The sequence below is a fragment of the Saccopteryx bilineata genome, chromosome 1 (genome assembly GCF_036850765.1).
Source record: "Saccopteryx bilineata isolate mSacBil1 chromosome 1, mSacBil1_pri_phased_curated, whole genome shotgun sequence".
Classification (NCBI taxonomy): domain Eukaryota; kingdom Metazoa; phylum Chordata; class Mammalia; order Chiroptera; family Emballonuridae; genus Saccopteryx; species Saccopteryx bilineata.
Window position 1 is genome coordinate 325579364 of NC_089490.1, and position 24348 is coordinate 325603711.

General features: G+C 44.7%; 1 protein-coding gene across 8 annotated transcripts in view; it reads right to left on the reverse strand.

Moving 5' to 3' along the window:
• Positions 1-24348, reverse strand: part of AMOTL1 (angiomotin like 1) — a 171741-nt gene that overhangs the window by 70149 nt on the left and 77244 nt on the right. For all 8 annotated transcript variants that reach the window (XM_066248257.1, XM_066248284.1, XM_066248276.1 and 5 more), the window contains one exon: positions 2747-2896. In XM_066248257.1, the coding sequence (XP_066104354.1) occupies positions 2747-2896 (150 nt within the window). The remainder of the gene's footprint in view (positions 1-2746; positions 2897-24348) is intronic.

Consider the following 24348-nt stretch of genomic DNA (forward strand, 5'->3'; position numbering starts at 1 on the left):
GATGGCCAATCATCTCCAAGCAGCCCTCCGTTCCACAATTCCCATGCCATGATGGCTCTGTGTTCCTACACACGTGCAGAACACATCATTTCCCCCTAAACTTTCTTCCCCAAGGTTGTCTTTTTTTTAAACCCATAAATGACATCCTGATGATGTATGAATCATCCTGACAGAAATTTCAGATTTACTTTTGACCCTCTGTCTCCTTTGCTCCCTACATTTAATCAACTGCCAAACTAGGTTTTCTCAGTCCACAGTGAAATGAGAAAAAATTAAGGTGGTATAATATGCTTGCAACATATATAACCCTTTGAGTAGTGAGTTTTTTTCATGCTTGCTGACCCCCAGGAGTGAGTTTTTTTTCTCCAAAAAATGAAATTAGTTCCAGTTACTCTGGATGGACCAGAGGCACGAGGAGGTACATGAATGTTCATGCTACTCAAAGGGATAAACACACATATACTCACAGGTGATACATGAGTATGCACATAGACATGTGCCATTAGGGTTACAGTCTTAAAGGCAAGGGCTGTTAAGGATTACATACCACCTACTCTTTTCTTTTCTTTTCTTTTTTTAGAGATAGACATGAAGGAGGAGAGAGAAAGAGAGAGAGAAAAAAAGGGGAGAGTAAGAAGCATCAACTTGTAGTTGCTTCACTTTAGTTGTTCATTGATTGCTTCTTGTATATGCCTTGACAGGAAGAAGAAGGGGATCAAGTCAGTGATCCCATGCTCAAGTCAGCGACCTTAGGATCAAGTCAGTAATCCCATGCTCAAGCCAGTGAGCCTGTGCTCAAGCCAGCAACCTTGAGGTTTCAAACCTGGGACCTCAGCGTCCCAGGTCGACGCTCTATCCACTGTGCCACCACCAGCCAGGCAACCACTTACTCTTTTTGATATTAAGGTATGAGAAGAGGTAATAGTAGGTGACAGTGTTAGTGTCCCTGCAGTAGCAGAGACTGCAACCTTGGCCTCCATACCCTTAGCCACTTCCCAGTCTGGCTTTCCTTACCAGCTGTTCAGGTGGCCTCCTAACATCTCTTGCTTCTAGCTGCTTCTTTTCAATCCACACTGTATTTATTATCTGTCTTCTTCTACTAGAATCCAAGCCCCAGAGGGTAGAGAGTTTTATCTGTTATACTGACGTGTTGCACCCCCAGTGCCTAGAACACTCCTCTCTGATCAAAGGAAGGCCTTTAGGAAATAATTGTCAAGTAAACTAAAGAACTTTAAAGAATGGTTCTTGAAACTCAATTCTAATCTTATCACTCTCCCTTGCTCCCCCCAGATCACACCTCTGTGACCTCAGGCACCTTGCTTGGCTCCTCTCTGAGCCTCTCTCCTCTGTAAAGAAGGCAGACTTCATATCTGTCTCACAGGACCATATGTGGAGTAAATTCAAACACACTCCTTACCTTCACAGCATGTGCACTGTAACTGAAATGTAAGTCCAAAGTTCAACAGTAAAAAAGTTCTGAATAGTAAAAACAGATCACTGAAAGTCCACACAAAAAGAAACGACAAACAACCACGGTAAACGGTGAACAACCCAAGGAAAGAGTAATCAATGTGGGCTGAACTGCCCGTCATTCAGTCAACAAAGGCAGCCTGCGCCGAGGATACTCAGGCGTCCTATAGAGCTGGGGGCAAGAGAGTAGAAAGGGCAGCCCTGGCCCTCAGGACAAACGATCTGGAAGGCTTAACAGAAAATTCAAGTAAAAATCAACATTTTAAAATAAAACGAATAAAAAGTTCATTAAAATAAAAATATATTTCCAGAGAAAATGACTTTATTTGGATGACTAATAAAAGAAATGTGGTCTCATCAAGCATGAAAACTATTAAATTCTCTCTTCATTCAGTACATTTGGACCCTGGACATCCTTCCCCAAGATGGTTTTTTTAAAATTCCCAATCTCAAAAGCCCTCAAAAACAGGCAGGGAGTTTTACAAAGGAGGTGGATCCCTCCCTACCAGAGTTTTGAATTTTCTTCTGAACTTCTGAATTATTTGCAAAAAGATTAAAATGAAGTAGAGAAGGGGGGGGAGATTCTGGTTAAGAGTAAAAATATATATATTTAGGAAATTGAGAAAAATTAGGAAATAAATGGTGTAATTCTGAAGTTCCTACACATATCTAGGGACTCTCTCTGTAGATAGTCACAAATGATAGTAAAATAGTCTATTAACACCATAGCACAAATATTAAAAATAATGCACCTGCCAGTAAAGAGACTATCAATATGCTGACTTTTAAAAAATGAGTGTAGAGGCCCTGGCCAGTTTGCTCAGTGGTAGAGCGTCGGCCTGGCGTGCAGGAGTCCCAGGTTCAATTTCTGGCCAGGGCACACAGGAGAAGTGCTCATCTGCTTCTCCACGCCCCCCCCCCCCCCTCCTTCCTCTCTGTCTCTCTCTTCCCCTCCCGCAGCCAAGGCTCCACTGGAGCAAAGATGGCCCGGGCGCTGGGGATGGCTCTGTAGCCTCTGCCTCAGGCGCTAGAATGGCTCTGATTGCAACAGAGTGAAGCCCTAGATGGGCAGAGCATTGCCCCCTGGTGGGTGTGCCGGGTGGATCCCCATCGGGCGCATGCGGGAGTCTGTCTGCCTCCCTGTTTCCATCTTCAGAAAAATACCCACCCCCCCAAAAAAAAATGAGTGTAGAGAAAAAATTATGCAAAAGAACTAGAAATGAGACACATAAGATCATTGTGTGTTTCCAATACAAGTGCCAGTAAAAGAACTTACCAACTTTTTCCCTGATGGTACTGTTGGCCTCCACAGTCAAAGCAGGTGCTTCATGCCTCCCAGAATAGAGAGGAAAGTCTGGGAAGAAGTAGTTGGGGTCTTCTAGAATTTGGACGGGACTACTGGGAGTGTAACAAGCAGGAGGGGGACCTGTGGGGGAGAAAAGGGCAAAATATCTATTAGCACCAATAAAGTTCTCCTCTCCCTCCTTCCTGGGTGACTCACAAGAACCCATGAGGCATTCTTTCACATTTCAACTTGCAGTGGGAGCTGTCTTTTTGATTCATAAAATTCCAAAGTTACTATTCAAAATCATCACCAGTCCAGTCACCCACCAAAATGACCCATGAAGTCAAAATAACAATCTTCAACACACTGAGCCAAGGCACGGACACTTTCACACAACTCAGTATTCAAGGGCAGCGGCACTAGCAACAAAAATCAAGTCCCCTGTGACTCTGGACAGTCACAAAGTTCGGAACAGGCAAAGAGGGGAAACAGGGAAGCGAAGAGGCCAGAAGAGGATCACTAAGATAGGAAGAGTAGCCGACTATCGGAATATATAAAAGATACAGAGAGTGGGGGTCATTTCAGTAGAACATGTGTCAGCAGGAGCGTGTCCCTGCCTGAGACAGAGTCCTCAGCCTTACTCTACAGTTTCTAGAGCCCTGTATGGCAGCGTGGAGCTGGGGCCATGAGCTCTGGCCCTCTGCCAACCACGGGCCTCTCCACTCCAGTTTATCTGCTTTGTGCACAAACCAGAGTGTGCTTCCTGCTCCAATTAAACGTGACACTGTATTCAATCCCTGTCACTAAACATGAGATACCGCTACCATAACACTGATACCACGCCTACAATACCGTGGGAACTCTCAGGGGGATGGGCGCCGCGGGCTGCTCTCTCCACACTGATTTCTCTGAGTTGGCACCCAGTTTAAGATTCTCATTGGCAAAGTAGCTCAGTTAACTCTGGGGGAAAGAGTCATGCTATTTTTTTTTTAAATTAAAGTCCTTGCCTAAAAGATAATTCCATTACAAGAAAAATAATGTTTTTCAGCAGTCATTTCAAATTGGTAATTTGAAACTTCTTCTCTAGGCTTGTTATCTACCCATTTCCCACAAGGCCACTGCTAGTAGTAAATACTACTATTCTGAGGCCGTAGGATGGGCAGTTACTCCAGTTACTCATCGTCTTTTGGAGTTTCTTTAGCTCACAAAACACGTGTGTGTGTGCTCGTGTGCATCATAGGTGTGTTTGGACTGGAGAGAAAAAATTTTTTTTTTTAATTTTTTTTTTTTTTACAGAGACAGAGTCAGAGAGAGGAATAGATAGGGACAGACAGACAGGAACGAAGAGAGATGAAAAGCATCAATCATCAGTTTTTCGTTGTGACACCTTAGTTGTTCATTGATTGCTTTCTCATATGTGCCTTGACCGTGGGGCTGCAGCAGACCGAGTAACCCCTTGCTCAAGCCAGCGACCTTGGGTCCAAGCTGGTGAGCTTTGCTGAAACCCGATGAGCCTGCGCTCAAGCTGGGTCAGGGTCTCAAACCTGGGTCCTCTGCATCCCAGTCCAACGCTCTATCCGTTGCGCTACCGCTTGGTTAGGTGAGAGAAAAAAGATTTTTACAATTAAAATATTGATCTTATAAAGTTAAAAATAAATAATGTAGCTGTGACTTTCACCTTAAAGATGAGCATAAACCAAGTATGAATGACTCAGCGTGTGGAGATCAGCCTGAAACTACAGTTCCCACACACAAGGCAGGTGTCTGTCAACGTTCTCTTTTTGGCCAACCTGCAAGGACTCTACTGGAAACAAACTCAGTCCCTTTCTGGGCCTCATCCTCTACATCTATAAATCTCAAAGTCCAGGGATGAAATTAGGACTCATCAGGGCCGAGATCCAAAGGCAAATCCTGACCTGGCTTCTACCTCAGGCAGGTGGTAAATGTTGGTGGAATACTGGAGAAAGCAAGGCACCACCTTGGCCATACATGAGGATCACCTGGGATTTTAAAAATCCTAGTACTCAGGCCTCACCCACACCTATTCAGTGAGACCTCCGGGGACAGGGCACCTGTAGTTTATAAAGCTCCTCAGTGACTACAATGTGTAGACAAAGCGAGAAGCTCGACACTAGCGGCGAACAGTGCACATGGCCAAAACAAGAGGCGCAGAAACATACTTCGGCCCCGAGTCCACACCCCAGCAACTCGAGTCACAGCAGTGTGAGGACCCACACACTTAAGAACAGTAAGTATGATTTTCATTTTACAGTAGCTTTGGGTCAGGAATGGCATGTGCCACCATTTTACAACTTTGGGTGACACTAGTCACACGATGGAGAACTCTAAGTGATAACAGAGAGAAAATTGCTAATAAAATTGAGGCCTAACTGATGCATATAAATGAGTGTATGAGAGTGAGTGTGTGTGTGTGTGTGTGTGTGTGTGCGCGTGCATGTGCGTGTAGAAAGATATACACTTTCAATATGGAACCCAGTTAGAACTTTGCTCTAAGAAAATGATTTTCAACCTTTTTCATCTTGTGGCACACATAAACCAATTACTAAAATTCTGCAACACACCAAAATATATATTTTTTGCCAATCTGACAAATTAGATATAATTTTGATTCATTCACACCAAATGGTTATTGTGTTGGCTGTTGTCATTTTTTTATCTGACAATCTAAAGGAAAAGATGTCAGAGCCCCTGACTAAATAGTCAGATATTGGTTGTTTTAAAATTTTCAACAAGGCCCTGGCCGGTTGGCTCGGTGGTAGAGCGTCAGCCTGGCGTGCAAGGGGTCCCGGGTTCGATTCCTGGCCAGGGCACACAGGAGAAGCGCCCATCTGCTTCTCCTTCCCCTTCCCCTCTCCTGCCTCTCTGTCTCTCTCTTCCCCTCCCGCAGTGAGGCTCCATTGGAGCAAAAGATGGCCCGGGCGCTGGGGATGGCTCCTTGGCCTCTGCCCCAGGCACTAGAGTGGCTCTGGTCGCGGCAGAGCGACGCCCCGGAGGGGCAGAGCATCGCCCCCTGGTGGGCAGAGCGTAGCCCCTGGTGGGCGTGCCGGGTGGATCCCGGTCGGGCGCATGCGGGAGTCTGTCTGACTGTCTCTCACCATTTCCAGTTTCAGAAAAATACAAAAAAAAAAAAAAAATTCAACCAGCAGCACACCAGTTGAAAATCGCTGCACTAAGTCATTTCTAGTTACCACAGTGTACCCTGGCGTTCACAGTACCCAGGGGCAAGAGTCTGGGGAAACCATAGGGGTCTCAGGACATCTCTCCCACCCAGTAGCCCCTGCAAACCTGGCTCAAGCCCAGGGGCTAAGTAATGGTCCATTTTTTTGTTTGTTTGTTTTTTGTGACAGAGACAGAGAGGGAGAAATAGAGGGACAGATAGAGAGGGACAGATAGAGACAGACAGACAGAAAGGGAGAGAGATGAGTAGCATCAATTATTTGTTATGGCTCCTTAGTCTCCTTAGTTGTTCATTGATTGCTTTTTCCTATGTGCGTTGACTGGGGGCTCCAGCAGAGTGAGTGACCCCTTACTCAAGCCAGTGACTCTGAGCTCAAGCCAGCGACCTTGGGCTTCAAGCCAGTGACCTTTAGGCTCAAGCCAGAGACCATGAAGTCATGTCTATGATCCCATGCTCAAGCCAGCAACCCCGCGCTTAACCTGGTGAGCCCACGCTCAAGCCAGATGAGACTGCGCTCAAGCCGGTAACCTTGGGGTTTCGAACATGGGTCCTCTGTGTTCCAGTCTGACACTGTATACACTGCGCCACTACCTAGTCAGGCAAGTAAGATTCAGTTTGTTTGTTTTTTTGTTTTTTTGTTTTTTTTACAGAGACAGAGAGTGAGTCAGAGAAAGGAATAGACAGGGACAGACAGACAGGAACGGAGAGAGATGAGAAGCATCAATCATCCGTTTTTCATTGCGCATTGTGATGTCTTAGTTGTTCATTGATTGCTTTCTCATATGTGCCTTGACCGCAGGCCTTCAGCAGACCGAGCAACCCCTTGTTGGACCCAGCGACCTTGGGTTTAAGCTGGTGAGCTTTTTGCTCAAACCAGATGAGCCCGCGCTCAAGCTGGCGACCTCGGGGTCTCGAACCTGGGTCCTCTGCATCCCAGTCCGATGCTCTATCCACCGTGCCACTGCCTGGTCAGGCAAGATTCAGTTTTTAAAGTAGCCTGTGCCCTGTGCGCTCAACAGTGTGTGATACATGTGTTGTCACTGGGCCTCCATAAAGACAACTTCACCTAAGGTCCTCTGAACTTAGTAACTTGCAGTCACCTGTTTCTTTCAAAGCAGCACTTTGTCTTATAATTTCCTCTCACACAGCTCTTGTCTGCACAGGGAGAATGGCAAAGCAATGGAGAACAAGCTATGGTCAGCGTTAAGGAGCCAGCCGTTGGTGGTCTCCCTGTGGAGGGGGGGGGCAGTGCAGCCCGAGGCTCCCGCCCTGCAGGAAAGCTCTTAGATCTGTCTGTACTGCACTTGACAAAGGGTGAAATTTGGAAATTCCAGTTGAAGGGTTCAACATTCCTGCCCTATATTGACTATGACCCATTTCACCAAGAATGGTTCCTTTCTCTTTACAAAATCGCATGTCATTTGTCAACAAGAAGAATCCTTTGCTTCTCTATGAGTGTGACTGCTTTTGGCATGCTTCTAGAGCACTAAAAACTTCCTTCCCATTATCGTTTTATGCTGTTACTTTCTTTGTAAGTGTCCAGAGGCCTTTAGGTAATGTGACCCTGAACAAGACTTTATTCCCCTTACTCAATAGTAGCAATAACAAAGAGCCTCACTGTTGAAGGAAAAATGAATTAAGGCAAAATGAAGTGAATTTTCGGGGGGATTTAGGGGCATGACTGGAGCCCTGGTGACCTGCTCACCTTCTTTACCTTCACCCTAACTAGGTACTTCCTGAAGATCAGAATCTGAATCTGGGAACAAGCCAATGGAACAGGCTCAGGAGTTTCCTTCAGGTGTAAACACCGTAGGGCATTCAGACTGTTACCCCACTATCAGCCAACACTCACACAGCGGAGACATCGCCTATTTCTACATTCCACTTCCAGCATGCCACTTGCTTGCACATAACCACTTTGGCTAGTTTCAAGTTCCAATTTTGTTTGATTTTTCAGGCTGTCTACAATCAGGCCCCTCCTTCAGATGTCATCAGTCAGGCTGGGCTGCCAGCATCCTGTGAACTTGTCACCCTCATGCTCCAAATCCCGGCTAGGAATGCCATTCTCTAGCTCCAGAGTCCCCTCCACAACTACTATGAAGTTCTCTCCGGTCACTTCTTCCATCTACCTCCACACCTTCCTCCCCTCAACGGCCACAGCGATCATGATCCGGAGCACACAACTTGGCACTTGGACACTCACTGCCTCGCGTTTCGCAGTAGTTGTTTAACCCAAGCTGGTGCTCCTGCCCGGGGAAAGCGTGAAGGCAAGCACCACACGTGCACTCCCTTACTCTTTGCTGACGGACGGAGAACACGCTGCTGCCCTCTGGGATGGTCTCACTACCAGGTCAAGTTTAAAGACAAGGCCAGAGATGGCTCCAAACCCACATTCCGAGAGCTCTGATAATTCCCTGAGATGAGGGCATGCTCGCTCTCCCCTCTGCGGCTAACAGAGGTGCTCCGAGGGCTGCAGGTCAGAGGCCCATCCTCCAAGCCTCCACAACCTGCACAACAACCCAGGTGTTAGTTCACCAGCATCCATCCCCTGCCACCTTCATGTATGTAATTCCAAACCTCCTGATGCATTTAAAAACAATATCACTTTCTAGATCAGAATAAACTCCTATAGATTTCAACCACAGCCACAATCAATTCTGCAGCTTCTACCTTCCCCTTCAAAGACCTAAAGAATCTGCTGAGTGTGCCAGCAGCCTCGAAGTTAAATATAAGCAACCGAGCCTTCTGATTCTGGCTGGTTTTCCCAGGGACTGGGATACTCTGCTCAGGAAGGCAGCTGCCCTACAAGCACAGTTTAGAAGGGGCCTGAGAACCCATGACTGGTACCTGAAAAATAAGGGCCAGTCTGTTCCCAGGCCCTCATGCGGAACCAAGCGAGCTCTTGTGTGTCAGCCAATTCCCACTCCAGGAAGCAGAGGCCTGAGTGAAGCACAGAGAGGTCAGGTCATGGCACCCCCCTCCATGAACACCTGCGCGCAAAACACATTTTTTAAAAGGAAACAGGAAGCTCTACCAGTAACTGAGAGCACACACGGAAATAGGCTGTCTCACTCTCTTGCCCCAGGAACCAATGCTGGAAACCCAAGATGGGGGATCAGGAAGTTTCCCAGGTTCCCATCTCCCACATGGTACAGTCTTCCTGGGCACCAAACTTGAATTCTAATCCCTGGACCAATTCATCTAGTGCAGAAAACAAGTAAAATAAATACGCCAATACCTATTTAATTTAGGCTCTGTCAAAGTGGAATGCTGACTTGCCCAAGGTGTTGTGGTGAATAACTTTATCTAAAGTTGTGTGAAGTTCAACTCTGTAATGCTTATTCAGACATCTCTCTGAGATGCTATCAGTGCAAACCAAAATGCAGAATGTATGCTTAATCTTTAAAGTAACAAGTGAGTTCAATAGGGCAGTGGTCCCCAACCTTTTTTGGGCCACGGACCGGTTTAATGTCAGAAAATATTTTCACGGACTGGCCTTTACGGTGGGACGGATAAATGCACAAAATAAAATTATGCGACCGGCGTAAAAATTGTGGTATTTTTAAATATAATTGTCGAACTAACGAGACAAGCATCAAGAGTGAGTCTTAGACAGATGTAACGAAATCTGGTCATTTTTAAAAAATAAAACATTGTTCAGACTTAAATATAAATAAAACAGAAATAACGTAAGTTATTTATTCTTTCTCTGCGGACCGGTACCAAATGGCCCACGGACGGGTACCAGGGACTACTGCAATAGGGCACTGTGCTAGGAGCTGCAAATACAAAATGAGTGGGGCTGTCCTTGGCCTTCGGCTGTTATGACTTGGTTCTGCAGACCAACATGCACCCAAATTTCAAAGCAGAGTAAGTGCTCTACTAAAGGGACACAATGCTTTATAGGCCCCGGAGTAATTCCTTAATACCTGCTGACTGAGGGAGGTGATATGATGCTAAAATGACAAGGAAAAGGAGACATGAGCTGAACTGGAAAAGAATAAAAAGTGTGAGGAGGATGTATGTTATTCGCTGTGGGGGTGCCAGTGAGAAAAGCCTAGCCCAGCTTGGTAGGAAGACACATAGGAACTGAGTCATGAGAGTGTCTGGTCTCTTAAGGAAAGGAAAAGCTCAATGTAGCTTGGGTATGAGGAAGGAGGATGAGTTCTATCCACAGACCCAGAATTCAGTATTTAAGGGAGTCTTTTAGAAGCATAAGTAGTACATTATTTTCGTACACACTACAGAACCAGAAAACAATTTAGAAATTAGGTGGTTCAACTTCTAGCTACCTACCATATTCCTGATAGTCAATCACCTCTAAATATTTTTGGTGTTAGGGAACCCTGTACTCACTGTGTAAGCCTTGGAGGTAGGTTCTACCTCCTATTACAGAAGCCAAAGCATCCCCACCCCCACCCCCACCCCCACCCCATTCTAGCAGTCAGGACAACCTAAGCTCACTCAACAGGACGTTTCACCTAAAGACCTTGAATCTTGAGGAAATAACACAAAGACAAAGGGCACTGATAAACTATCTGTGGTAACACTATGACCAGGAGTCCAGGAACACCCGTGGTGTTCATGGTGGCCCCATTCTCATAACACAAGTAGCAGAACCCTGGCCAGGTTCCCAGTGTGTCTTCTCATAGGTTCCTGTCCATTTTCTGACCATTCCCATTAACTTGTGAGCTGCCCAACATGATCCCAACACGTTTCTGTTTTGCTTAATTAAGTTGCTTAATTAATAAAATATGTATTTTACGATGGCTTTAGGCGACCCCTGTGTTTTGGTCGTTCGACCCCCGCCAGGTTCGCGACCCACAGGTTGAGACCCGCTGATCTAGAGGGTCTCCCTCCTCTTCTGAGTCAAGGAAACTTACTTGGCACACACTAAAGCACATATGCTGACTCTCTGAACACCCTCTGAAGCTCTACTCTAGTGCCACTTCCTCCAGGAAGTCACCCACCCTTCCTCTCCCAATATATACACCACTCCCCAACATCTGTGCTCCCATCTCATGCCATGCATATTTATGCCACAAAACATTACCTTACCTATATTTAGGTTTTTTCTTCACCCCATTTAGTTGATTAAAAGCAAGAACCCGCCCTGGCCGGTTGGCTCAGCGGTAGAGCATCGGCCTAGCGTGCGGAGGACCCGGGTTCGATTCCCGGCCAGGGCACACAGGAGAAGCGCCCATTTGCTTCTCCACCCCTCCGCCGCGCTTTCCTCTCTGTCTCTCTCTTCCCCTCCCACAGCCAAGGCTCCATTGGAGCAAAGATGGCCCGGGCGCTGGGGATGGCTCTGTGGCCTCTGCCCCAGGCGCTAGAGTGGCTCTGGTCGCAACATGGCGATGCCCAGGATGGGCAGAGCATTGCCCCCTGGTGGGAAGAGCGTCGCCCCTGGTGGGCGTGCCGGGTGGATCCCGGTCGGGCGCATGCGGGAGTCTGTCTGACTATCTCTCCCTGTTTCCAGCTTCAGAAAAAATGAAAAAAAAAAAAAAAAAAAAGCAAGAACCCTGGTTGTTTTTTTTTTTTTTTGGTTTTTTTTTCTTTACAGAGACAGAGAGAGGGATAAACAGGGACAGACAGACAGGAACAGAGAGATGAGAAGCATCAATCATTAGTTTTTCATTGCGCATTGCAACAACTTAGTTGTTCATTGATTGCTTTCTCATATGTGCCTTGACCGTGGGCCTTCAGCAGACCGAGTAACCTCTTGCTTGAGCCAGCGACCTTGGGCTCAAGCTGGTGAGCTTTTGCTCAGACCAGATGAGCCCGTGCTGAAGCTGGTGACCTCGGGGTCTCGAACCTAGGTCTTCAGCATCCCAGTCCAATGCTCTATCCACTGCACCACCACCTGGTCAGGCAAGAACCCTGTTTAATGCATTTATGTATCATATTTCCAGTCTCTAGCGGAAATAAGATCATACTAAGTGTTCAACACATTACTTACTGATTCAATGAATCATCTGCAGAGCTTCACAGTACCTAGTAGTTTCTAGCACAAAATGGGCACTCAATAAATATTTATTAATATAATTAAGATGCATTTTTGAATAAGCAGTTATAAACATAGTCTTAATTCTACAGAGCTTAAACTGAAGGTGAGTTTGTCCCTTTCAAACACGTCTCAGGAGACCAAGGCTGGTAAAAGCTATGGGGGGGGGGGACATCTAGAGCTAAAACAGGTTGATTACAAGTGTACTGTGATCCAGTTCCTACAGGGGTTTTGCACACAATGTCAGAAGTAACGTCACAAGGATTCTGTTGTTTGAACACAAACTCGCATTGACAGAAAGGTGCCCCTTTCCCCCACTCAGCCTGGGCAATTCTACCCAGGGCTGTGCCCTCAGTGCAGCCCTGGGTTCCTGCTCCTCACAGGTCCAGGAGCCACAGAGCCGGTGTGCTCCCTCACCGTAACAAAGGGAATCGCGGCAGTCCTGCAGATCACAGTCACGGGAGTACACTGTGAGAGTCTCCCTAATAAAAGGACTTATTGACAGAGTGGCAATATATTTTTTTTAAATTGGGATTAATTTTTATTCATTTGGGTATCTTGGTCCAACCTGTGCATAATATCAAAATTCCTACTTCATGTTGACATACTTAGTACTTACATGGTCTAAAACTAGAAGTACCTAAACTCCAGAGATTCTATTCCTCAGATAAGTGTTTTTAAAAACACTTTACTGAGGTATGCCTGAGAGGTAAAAAGCTGTACACAGTGAATGTGTACAACTCGATGAGTCTGGGGATAAAAGTATTAACCCACGAAACCATGGCCACCGAAGACCACTTTTCACCTCCTAAAGCTTCCTCCCACTTGTTTACTATGTGCATGTGTTGTGGTAAGAACACTTAACATAAGATCTACCTTCTTAGCAAATTTGAAGTAGACAGTAGCATTGTTAGTATAGGCACTATGCTGTGCAGGAGATCTCTAGGCCTCCTTCACTCAGATAAGTTTAATAAAGAAGCTCTGTGTTAATTCAATGACTGAAATCTAAATAACCTTCAAACACATTTGTTTATACTTATCTCAGGCCTGAAAAGGTACTGTTTTGGGTGGCCCTGGCACACAGTATGTTCTCACTGAGGAAGAAAACTATCATCGTGTATAAGCTCCATTGTTTCAACAGGTTTCCATCCCTGTGTGCAGACAGTAAGAATGTAACAGTTTTTGAACAAAGGAAAAGAAACAGGATGAAAAGCCTTAAAATAAACATAAAATGACAACAGGAAGGCATAGCTGTGGTCCTCCAAGCTCCATGCCTCACCCTTGCTAGGGAACAGAGAGGAGCAGACCCCTCTGGCCAGCCACTAGTTCCCCCAGCTTTCCAGGTCCCGTGAGCACCTGTTGTTACAGCTAAGTGGCATGCACATCAGATGGAGACGTCGGCCAGGGACTGGGACTCTCAGGAGACAAGTGATTTCTCCTCCTCACACTCACCCACCTCATCAGTCAGTATCAACTCCTAAATGAACTACATAATTTAAAGCAACCAATCTTCTCCAAGAAAATAGGAATAAGAATATAATCAATAATAGCAGGAGCTATTGTTTACTGATGGTCTACTAAGTGCAAGGATGATATAAAATGATCGTAAATTATCACCCCCCATTCTCATTTTGTAGGTATGGACACTAAGCCTACAGTGGGTAAGCAGTGCTCAAGAGTCCCAGAACTAGCCGGGAGCCCAGCCCCTCCAACAAGGCCCTTGTTACTGTGCCTTCAAGAGCCCTCGAGGATTCTTCTGAATCCTTGTTCCCTGCTTTGTTTCTTATGTTACTATTAAGGAGGGTTTTAACGAAATGCTCTAGCTTGTGGATCATGGGGAAATGTACTGGCTAAGTTCCCTTCTCTGCATATATAAAGCAGAGAAGGAGCCAGAACTATTTTATTTATGTCATTTCTTATAAAAACTTAGACTAATATACTGCTCACAAAAATTAGGGGATATTTTATAATGAATATGAAGCGATAAAATATCCCCTAATTTTTGTGAGAAGTATAACAACACATTCCCTGCCTGTCACCAGAACAAAATACCAAGTCCCCTGGGGAAGCAATCCTTCCTCAACCCTCCCTTTTGTCTGCACATTATTTTCTTGATGGGAGTCTCCACTTTAACAATGAACCCAAACCTGTGGTGTATGTCATATATAGATCGTGTTAAAAATGTCACTTACAGCCCTGGCCGGTTGGCTCAGTGGTAGAGCGTCGGCCTGGCGTGCAGGAGTCCTGAGTTCGATTCCCAGCCAGGGCACACAAAAGAAGTGCCCATCTGCTTCTCCATCCCTCCCCCTCTTCTTCCTCTCTCTCTCTCTCTTCTCCTCCTGCAGCCAAGGCTCCACTGGAGCAAAGTTGGCCCGGGCGCTGAGGATGGCTCTATGGCCTCTGTCTCAGGCGCTAGAATGGTTCTGGTTGCAACAGAGCAACGCCCCAGATGGGCGGAGCCTCACCTCCTGGTGGGCATGCCGGGTGGATCCCAGTCAGGCGGATCCCAGTCGGGCACATGCGGGCACTGTCTGACTGACTCCCCATATCCAACTTCAGAAAAATACAAAAAAAAAAAAAAATGCCACTTTCAAGTTCCCACATCAGACCTGTAACATTGGGATCTCCACATATGTGGACCAGAAATGAATGTTTCAACAAGTGTTGGCCAGAAATGAATTTTTCACCCTACTTTTCAGGTTGGGAACCCTGTACTTCTCTGCCATATAAGCTCCTACCCTGTACACGCACTCCGGAAAAGTTGGGGTAAATTGGAATTTTGTAAATATTAATAAATTATATTTTACACCAAAATGTGTTAGATTTGATTTATCTAAATAATGGCGAATGAGTAAAGGAGACGTTTTCTAAAACAAACCAACCAATCTGCACTGATTCCTTTGGTAAAGTGAAGAATCTTTTGTGTAAATTTGTTACTTTTTTAATGAATTCATATTTGAAGTCAACAGTTTAGTGTCCTATATTTCATAACTGCTAACCTAAATGATGGTAAATAGGCTATTTAAGTTACAAGTAAAATAGTTATAAAGACACAAGAGCATAGTAATTATACCAAAAACTGCATCTCATTCGATGTGAGAAAAAGCCTGTGAAGATGCCTACCATATAAGATAAATGATTGCTTAGATCTGAAACTCAAAAATCACATGGCCAGCTACCCGAGCCATGTAAGTCAAGCAGCTAATTCTAGGGAAGAAAGGCATAGGAAGTAACATTATTGAGCAGAACATGGTATAAACACTATCTCAGGAAATCCTTGTATCCCTGAGAATGGATTTCATTATTTCCTTTTTAACTAAACAAAAGTAGGAATGACATGACATGGGTCACATAAGTCAGAGCTATGAGGCTGAGATGCAAATTCAGTTTTGACTATTCCTAAGCATTCCACAGAACTTCAATGATATTTTTTAAACACCTAGGTTCCTTGTAGCTCCTATGAGTTACAAAGGGTTATGCATAGGTCTGTGAATTTGATCAGAAGCAAAATGCAGAAGTACTAATTCATTCATTCATTCATTCCACTATGATACTGAGCATCTGCTGTGGGCCGCATAAGTGCCTAATGCAGAGACCCAAACCTGATAGGCTAGTGAGGGAGGCAGACTTATAAAGCAGACAATTGCAGAACAGTACAGGAATGCAGTGGCACAGGCAGGCTCAAGGTCACATGGAGTGGCAAGCTGCGACACCCATGTCAGCATCCATCTCAGAGCACACACCTGGATCTAGAACTGTGCGTAGCAACTACACTTACTTACCTCCTTCCCCTCTTTGGCTTGTTTTAAATCACAGATACTCCTTTAAAGGAATCTGTCAGGAGTTACAGAGCTTCTCTCTAGGTCTAGAAGAATGTGTGGCACTCATTGCAAACCCCAGGACAAGAACTCCCCATTTACAATCAGCCATAATGCTGAGAGGGAGAACAGAGTGAAATGCTGCAAATAACATTTTCTGGAGGAAAATCAACTGGAAAACTTGGAAAGGGGCAAATAAAAACAAACAGACATTGTTGAGAATTTTCTACATGAAGGGCACTATTCCGAGTAATTCACCTTAACTCTTTTAATCCTTATAATTATTCTATGAGGATTACCCTCACTTCTCTGATAAGGAAATGAAGGCACCCACTTGCCTAAAGTTATGCAATTCGTAAAGGGCAAGACCAGGATGTAAACCAGCTAATAGGACTCCAGTCTATGGCCTTTACATCTGGGCCAATGCAGCTCAAACTTTTTAGGTATAGCACCCTTTATATTCTTAAAAATTACTCAGGACCCAATGAGTTTTTGTTCCTGTGGGTCATATCTATCAAAATTTACTATATTAGAAATTAAAATTGAGAAAGATTAAATAGGTTAATTCACTTAAAATAACAATAATGCTATTATAAGTTATATAAAATATTTTTATGAAAAAAAACATTTATAAAACAAAAACTAGTGAGAAGGGTACTGCTTTATAATTTTACAAATATCTTTATGTCTGGTTCCATAGAAGACAGGTGGGTTCTCCTGTTTGCTTCTGTTGTCAGACTGTTTGATACGATTTTTAGTTAAAGTAGACGAGGACAATCTGGCCTCATTCAAATATGTGGCTGGCAAAAGAAAAAGCACTGAATAGCGTTTCAGATCATTGTGACCATTCTTTGAAACTACACCAACATTCAACAACAAGTGGCAATTACTTAAAGGTAGTTGCAATGTGAAATACAAAACCACATCAGTGACCTTTTCATGGATCTGCCTCTATATTCTATTACAGTGACTTTCAACTAGTGCGCCGCAAAAAATTTTAAAACATGCAATACCTGACGATTTAGTCAGGGGCACTGACCTCTTTCCCATTGGATTGCCAAATTTTAAAAAATGACAACAACCAACACAGCAACAGCCATCAAAATTATATCTTTTTTCTGTCAGACAAAAATACATATTTTTTGGTATGCTGTAGTAATTAGTTGATGTGTGCCATGAGAAGAAGAAGGTTAAAAATCACTGTTCTATCACATTAACATCTACTGGTTCATCTTTCACTTTGAAGGGGCTTTATTTACCCATGCAGGACTCTATGATGTCATACATTGGACATTTGGGAAAAAATGGTTCTCTGAATTATGCAAATATTCTGTACATAGAAACATTTCAAGTATGTAATATCAACAAAATCACATTTGTGCCTGACCAGACGGTGGTGCAGTGGATAGAGTGTCAGACCGGGATGCGGAGGACCCAGGTTCAAAACCCCGAGGTCACCGGCTTGAGCGCAGGTTCATCGGCTTGAGTGCAGGGTCGCTGGCTTGAGCATGGAATCATAGGCATGATCCCATGGTCACTGGCTCAAGCCCAAGGTCACTGGCTTGAGCGAGGGGTCACTTGCTCTGCTGTAGCCCCCCCCCCATCAAGGCACATATGAGAAAGCAACCAATGAATAACTAAGATGCCACAACAAAGAATTGATCCTTCTCATCTCTCTCCCTTCCTGTCTGTCTGTCCCTATCTGACCCTCTCTCTGTCTCTGTCAAAATAAATAAATAGATAGATAAATAGATAAATAAATAAATAAATAAATCACATCTGTTAGCATGCCACAGGCCGCAATCATTGAGGTCTTTTACATCGTATTGGGAAGTTGTCAAGCTAACAGTGGCAAATGTGGGTTTTCCAAAATTCTAATTTTCACTTGAAAGCTTCAGTCTTATCACTGGCAACAAACACTGTCGACTGATTTTTTTTGAAGTTACAGGCTCCCTTTATTCATTTTTGTGAAAATATCTACCAAATACCCAATTCAGAACAACCCCAGTTGATTCTTTCAAGTGAAATGGTGTACCACAAAAGAAGGTAAGCTTGCAACTCAGTCACACACTCTTCTCTGGCTTACTGCATGGGTTCCCACTCCCATACACAAGACGTGAAAAAGAACTTAATAAAATTAATTATTCATACTGCTTCAACAAGAGCATTAAGTGAAACGGGCTTTTTACATCGTGTGCTGGTGAGGAATGGTCTGACTCCTGGTTCCAGTGGGGCCCATGGGCTTGATTTTTGTGAAGGCACCAGCAGTTCTACCTAGCATCGCTTGGCACTGACACTGCAAATGTCAACAGAGTGAAAAACCCACATGTGTCTCAGTATTATTATGAAGATAGTTTTTAGGTCTCGGAAACCTTTGGGGCTCCACAGACCACATTTTGAGAAACACTGCTTATGTTATATAGCCTCTTCCATGGGAGAGCACCAAAAGATATGAAACTGAAGGAGAACTTTAGAACGAAGATGGGCCCTGGCCTACTGGCTCAGCGATAGACTAACAACCTGGTGTGTGGATGTCCTAGGTTCGATTCCCAGTCAGGGCACACAGGAGAAATGACCATCTGCTTCTCAACCCCTTCTCCCTTCTCTCTTTCTATCTCTCTCTTGCCCTCCCACAGCCAACTGGCTCTATTGGAGCCAGTTGGCCCAGGTGCTGAGGATGGCTCCATGGCCTGCCTAAGGGGCTAAAAATAGCTCGGTTGCCAAGCAACAGAGCAACGGCCCCAGATGGGCAGAGCATCCCCCATAGAAGTTTAGCCAGGTGGATCCTGGTCACAGCATATGCAGGAGTCTATCTCTGCCTCTCCGCTTCTCACTTAAAAAGAAAAGATGAAGATGGTTGCAAACCAGTTATAACTGAGGTACTTCCCTGCCCAGGCAGAAGAAGATGCCCACAGCTCCTTCCCCCCCCCAGAGTTGGTGAAACTTGGAGGGGGCACACAGAAGCCTTTTGTTGTAAAACACGGCTTGAACACTTTTGTCAGATGAATGAACCCTGGTTGATTCAAGAAAATGCATCTGAAGAGAGATAGCAGTCCCTCCAGAAAACACCTGCTCATGCACATGAAATGCAACTTCTTGCCCTTGAGGAATTTTTATAAAAAGAAATACAAACCTATAATGATATTTCACTAGCAAAAAGCCTCCCTGATATTCCTTTCAGGAGGTGGGGAGAAAAGAAGCTGTAATAACTTGCCCAGCAGGAAGTCAGGCAGTCCCTGGACAAAGGGAAGGATGTTAAGACATGATGACTTTGGAGAAAAGAGAATGATGCTGTCAAGCCAAAAGACTGGAGTATTAGAAAGATTTAAAGAATACAAATTTTAAGAAAATAGAGGGGAAAATATCTGCTAAATGGAAAGAAAAGAAAAGGATGTCCCATACTTTTTGTTTTGTTTTGGCAAATCTGCTTCTTAAACAATGTAGGAATTCAGAGTCTGCCATTTATGAGCTTTTTTTTTTTTTTCTTTTTTTTGTATTTTTCTGAAGCTGGAAACGGGGAGAGACAGTCAGACAGACTCCCACATGCGCCCGACCAGGATCCACCCAGCACACCCACCAGGGGCGACACTCTGCCCACCAGGGGGGCGATGCTCTGCCCCTCCGGGGCTTCGCTCTGTTGCGACCAGAGCCACTCTAGTGCCTGGGGCAGAGGCCAAGGAGCCATCCCCAGCGGTTGGGCCATCTTTTGCTCCAATGGAGCCTCGGCTGTGGGAGGGGAAGAGAGAGACAGAGAGGAAGGAGAGGGGGAGGGGTGGAGAAGCAGATGGGCGCCTCTCCTGTGTATCCTGGCCATGAATCGAACCCGGGACTTCTGCATGCCAGGCCGACGCTCTACCACTGAGCCAACCAGCCAGGGCCCATTTATGAGCTTTGTGAACTTGAGCAAATGAGTTAACTAGGTGCCTGTTACCTTCTCAGTAAATTGGGTAGTAACAGGACCTACTATGTAGGGCTGTTAAAAAGGGCCTATAAATAGTGTTCCAGCACATAAGTGGTCAGTAAAGTCTAGCTTCATTTTATGAGAATGGGGAAATTAATGGAACAAGAATCACTGCTATAGAATTCCCTTTCAAGACAGGATCTAGTCAGTGAGCTTAAAAAAAACCCAGCAAGGTGCTCAAGCAGGTCAGAGATGGAGGCTTTTAGAGTTTTTAGGCTAGACTGTTCAGCTGACTGACAAACTAGACTAAAATAACATTTTCAACTTTCCAAGAATTTGAAATGAGGAACGTATTAAATACACAATTTCTCTGAAAGTAAGCTTAATGTTCTTGTCCCACTCTCAAAAAGAAAAAAATAATACATGATGTTAACTCAAGGCTCCTTAAAACTCCTAACCTGTCTGGACACCCTGGCATTCAGGTTTAGGGTCAGGCCAGCCTGGAGGAGGGTCAGGACTCGAACCTGAATATCTTCAGCTGCCAGGAGGCTCCATCTTCAAGCAGGAGGACAACAGAGTAGTTATGGCAGTGGGAGGAGAGGCCCTCTGTACTAAGCAGTACAAATTAGACAAAAACCTCTCCTCTCCTTGGCACCTTTTGTTCCTTAGCTTTCATTCCACGTGTGGTATAACAGGGTGAAGGTCAAGGTGTGAACTCTACATCTGTTCTCTGCAGCTACTATGGTGAATCTACCCTTCTCTGACAACGAAGGGGAAACTGACCCTTTACTACCAAAAACGGGAGAAAGCCTAGTCCTTCAGAATCATAATATATGTGGCAATTTAAAGACTATTTTCATGCCCCAAACAGTGAATCTTAAAATGGCTAGGTTAGTAAGATGAAAAATAAAAGAATACAAACAGCTGACCTCATTGTGTGATATAGAGCACTAGGAGTTGACTGGAAGACCCGTTAGAACATTTCTGTGGAATCCAGTACAACAGATAACTGAATTAATTCTCTGAAAATAAAAGTCTTAATCAATGTAACCAGAACACAATGTAACACTTCCGGAGATTCTGAATCTCAGGTGTGAGAAACACCAACATGAGCACACTAGTTTCTCTGCTGTAGCGATGAGCTTTAAGTCTGGTTTTCTTTTCTGACGGAGAGCTCTAGTGGATAAACAAAATGATGAGCCTGATGCTGCGAGGAAGCCACACATGGAAGGCACCTGCATACTTCTAGAAGCCAGGATACCTGTAATTTAAAACCATTTCCTCTTAATCAGGTCACAGTGAAGACAGAATGCTTGAATGGCAATTATAAACCGTTTCTCGGCCTTCTCAGAGTGGAATAAACCAGTTCATCTGCCTTCTATTTTATAACATCTTACTTCATTACATCCCTTTTAAAATATAGATACCACAGGAGCAAAGAGCATATACCCCCACATTTAGTCCAGTGCCAGGGCTATGACACACCTTCCGATGTCAGATGGAGGAATAAGGGTCAGATAGAGGAACTATCCTTCCCTGCATTCGCCAAATTCTCCACCTCAGTACTGACCTGCACAGTCAGTCACTCCTCCCACAGACACTGACCGGGCGGTGAATGCTTCCAGATCCAAATTTCTGCCTGATTTATATATATTCTGTCTAAAAATAAGAAATGCCGCGCTCCCTAATGTTCAAACATGTACCCTCCCCGTAACAGAAAGTAAAAATATTTCAAGTAAATTAAATTAGAATATTTGTGATGGCTGCATAAACTATTAAATTTTAATACTACAAAATCTGTTCACTCTATGAACAAGCTTAATTACACACAAACCCATGTTATGTTCCTAAACTAAAGAAGTGATCTTAGTTACTTAATAAATTCTATTTAAATATAAACAATTATTATATTTACTTCAATTTTTCCTTCTCCAAATTCCTGGAATTTACTTTGGAAAAAGTTGAAGATAAGAAAGTTCAGAATTTTGGAAAATGTTTTTCTCTAAATCCAGGACAAAGATAATCCATATGCCAGAGTAGGACCTTTCAGTCCTTAGAGTCTAAAGCAGTGGTGCCCAACCTTTTTTGGGCCACGGACCGGTTTAATGTCAGAAAATATATATTTTCACAGACCAGCCTTTAGGGTGGGATGGATAAATGTATCACGTGACCGAGACAAGCGTCGAGGTGAGTCTTAGACGGATATAACAGAGGGAATCTGGTCATTTTTAAAAAATAAAACATCGTTCAGACTTAAATATAAATAAAACAGAAATAATGTAAGTTATGTATTCTTTCTCTGCGGACCGGTACCAAATGGCCCACGGACCGCTACCGGTCTGAGGCCCGGAGGTTGGGGACCACTGCTTTAAAGGATCCCATCTAAAAGTCAGCTAGGGTTAATCATTCACTTCCATTGCCACCACCATTCATTTTGCTCTAACAGGCCAGTGGATACCATGCAAGAAACTGACAGAATTCTATCTTTTAATAAACTTCCTGCTTATTATCTGACACTTCCATTATCTTCAAGGTTTGTGTAAATGGTTTTGTGATGCTGTTTACATTTCTTTCCCAGGTGTCTTCATGTAAGCTTACTGTGATTTCAGAAGACATTTCTTTTTACTCTTCTAGATAAAGGGGCATTCGAACATCTCTCTTTTTTAGAAACTAGACTGGTGCCACCTGTGTTTGCAGTGAACATACTGCTGTCCCCTAGGTATGGCATACACCAGTATCCATAATTCTGAAAAAGCATGCTTCCTGCTCTCTTTGTTTATTTTTCCTCATACTTCTCTTCCATTCCTCAGAAAAGATCGCAGAGAGGTAATCTTGTCTGCCCTTATATCTTTCAACCTTTCCTTCCACAACCAGGAAAGGAAGAGCAATGGACATAGCTGCAGTGATGTTTAGGGACTAGTCCCTCAGGACACAGGACCTTAGCAGAAAATTCTATATTCTCTTCTTTCCCCAAGACCCCCAGATAGAGAGGGCTCGTTCATAAGAAACTTGGTTCGCCTGACCTGTGGTGGCGCAGTGGATAAAGCGTTGACCTGGAAATGCTGAGGTCACCGGTTCGAAACCCTGGGCTTGCCTGGTCAAGGCACATATGGGAGTTGATGCTTCCAGCTTCTCCCCCCTTCTCTCTCTCTGTCTCTCCTCTCTCTCTCTCTCTCTCTCTGTCTCTCCCTCTCCTCTCTAAAATGAATAAATAAAAAAATAAATAAACTTTGAAAAAAATTATAAAAAAATAAAAAGAAACTTGGTTCTCAGAGCCCTTCACAATATAGCTCCTATTAGGAAGGGCCTGACTCCAGCCTGCTTTCGGGAGCCACACCACCCACAGTAGCCCTTACAACTGAGAAGCAGCAGCTGCATGGGAGATGCCTGCCTTCCTTCCTGGCACAGGGCCACGGGGCACATGCAAAGCCCCACCTCACACAGAGGAAGCAAAGGGAGCCTGGAGGACAAGATAGCTATCAACCTTGTTCTGCCTGTTCTGAAAAGGGTGGAGGGAAGGAGGGGGGAAAGGCAGGACAGAGTAGGTCGGAAAAGGTGTAAGGGCCCAGAAGTGGGAAGGCCTGTTAGCGACTATCATAATAGTCCAGGAGACAGACTGGGCTGTAGAGACACGCCAAGGGAGGGAAAGTATGCAAGAACTTGGAAGGTGACAACACTAGTACCTGCAACAACCTAGCGACCGACTGGATGTGGGGCGAGGAAGGAAAGAGCAGTTTACAGAACACTCTCGGAGGAGGCAGCTGTTGGATGATGCAGTGTGGAATGGTGCTGGGCAAGCCCAAGCTGGCAAGATGGTCAGGACCAGCTTAGCCCCTTGCCTCTCCTTGACAGAGGCCGGCTCAATAGTAGCACAGGCCCCCAGGTGGAGGAGTCCCGGCTGGCCTCGGAGCCTCTGCAGGAGAAGCACTTCTTACTGCTAAATCCACAGTGGCATTTCTGTTTGCTCCTCTCAAAGACCAGATCCCTGGGAGAATCCCATGACCTAAACCAAAGCCTCCAACATCGCTAGCCACAGTGGCCACCTCATGATCACAGCCTGCTAACCAGGTAAACTCCACCCCCAGCATCACTCCAATGCCTTGCTGACTCCCCTTCCAAACGAAATGAGCCTCCAAAAGAGAAGCAGCAAAATGAGGTTCAAGCTGACAGAGCAGTCACCCTTTGGTATTCCTCCCAACCAGGTCCACGCCAGACTTCCGAGCGAGAGAGAGGAGATCTGTTTCACTCAAAAATGTATCTCTGTCCCATCACATGAAACCCAGTGATGTTGCCACCAGACAAACAGGGCTGGTATCTCTCTAGAACATCTCTGGCCAATGGAACTCCCTGCGATGACGGAAATGGCTATTAAGTGCTTGAATTGGGGCTGGTATATCCAAGGCCCTAATCTGTTTCCTCTGGGGAACACACGACTTGGTCAACAAGGGAGAGGAAGGGAGCTGCCAGCTGTGAATTTTAGGATGTGCTGGTGACATTAGTCCTGGCTTACTGCACCTCGGGTAATAAACTCTGATCCAGTTCCAACAGCAGACACACCTCCTGCCACCTCCTGTGGTCGGGGCAGAGAGGAAACTGTTCTTTATTCAGAAAAACCTTGGTTTACAGGTGAAGAAAAGGTGTATTTTATAAGCAATACTAGATTGTGGCTAA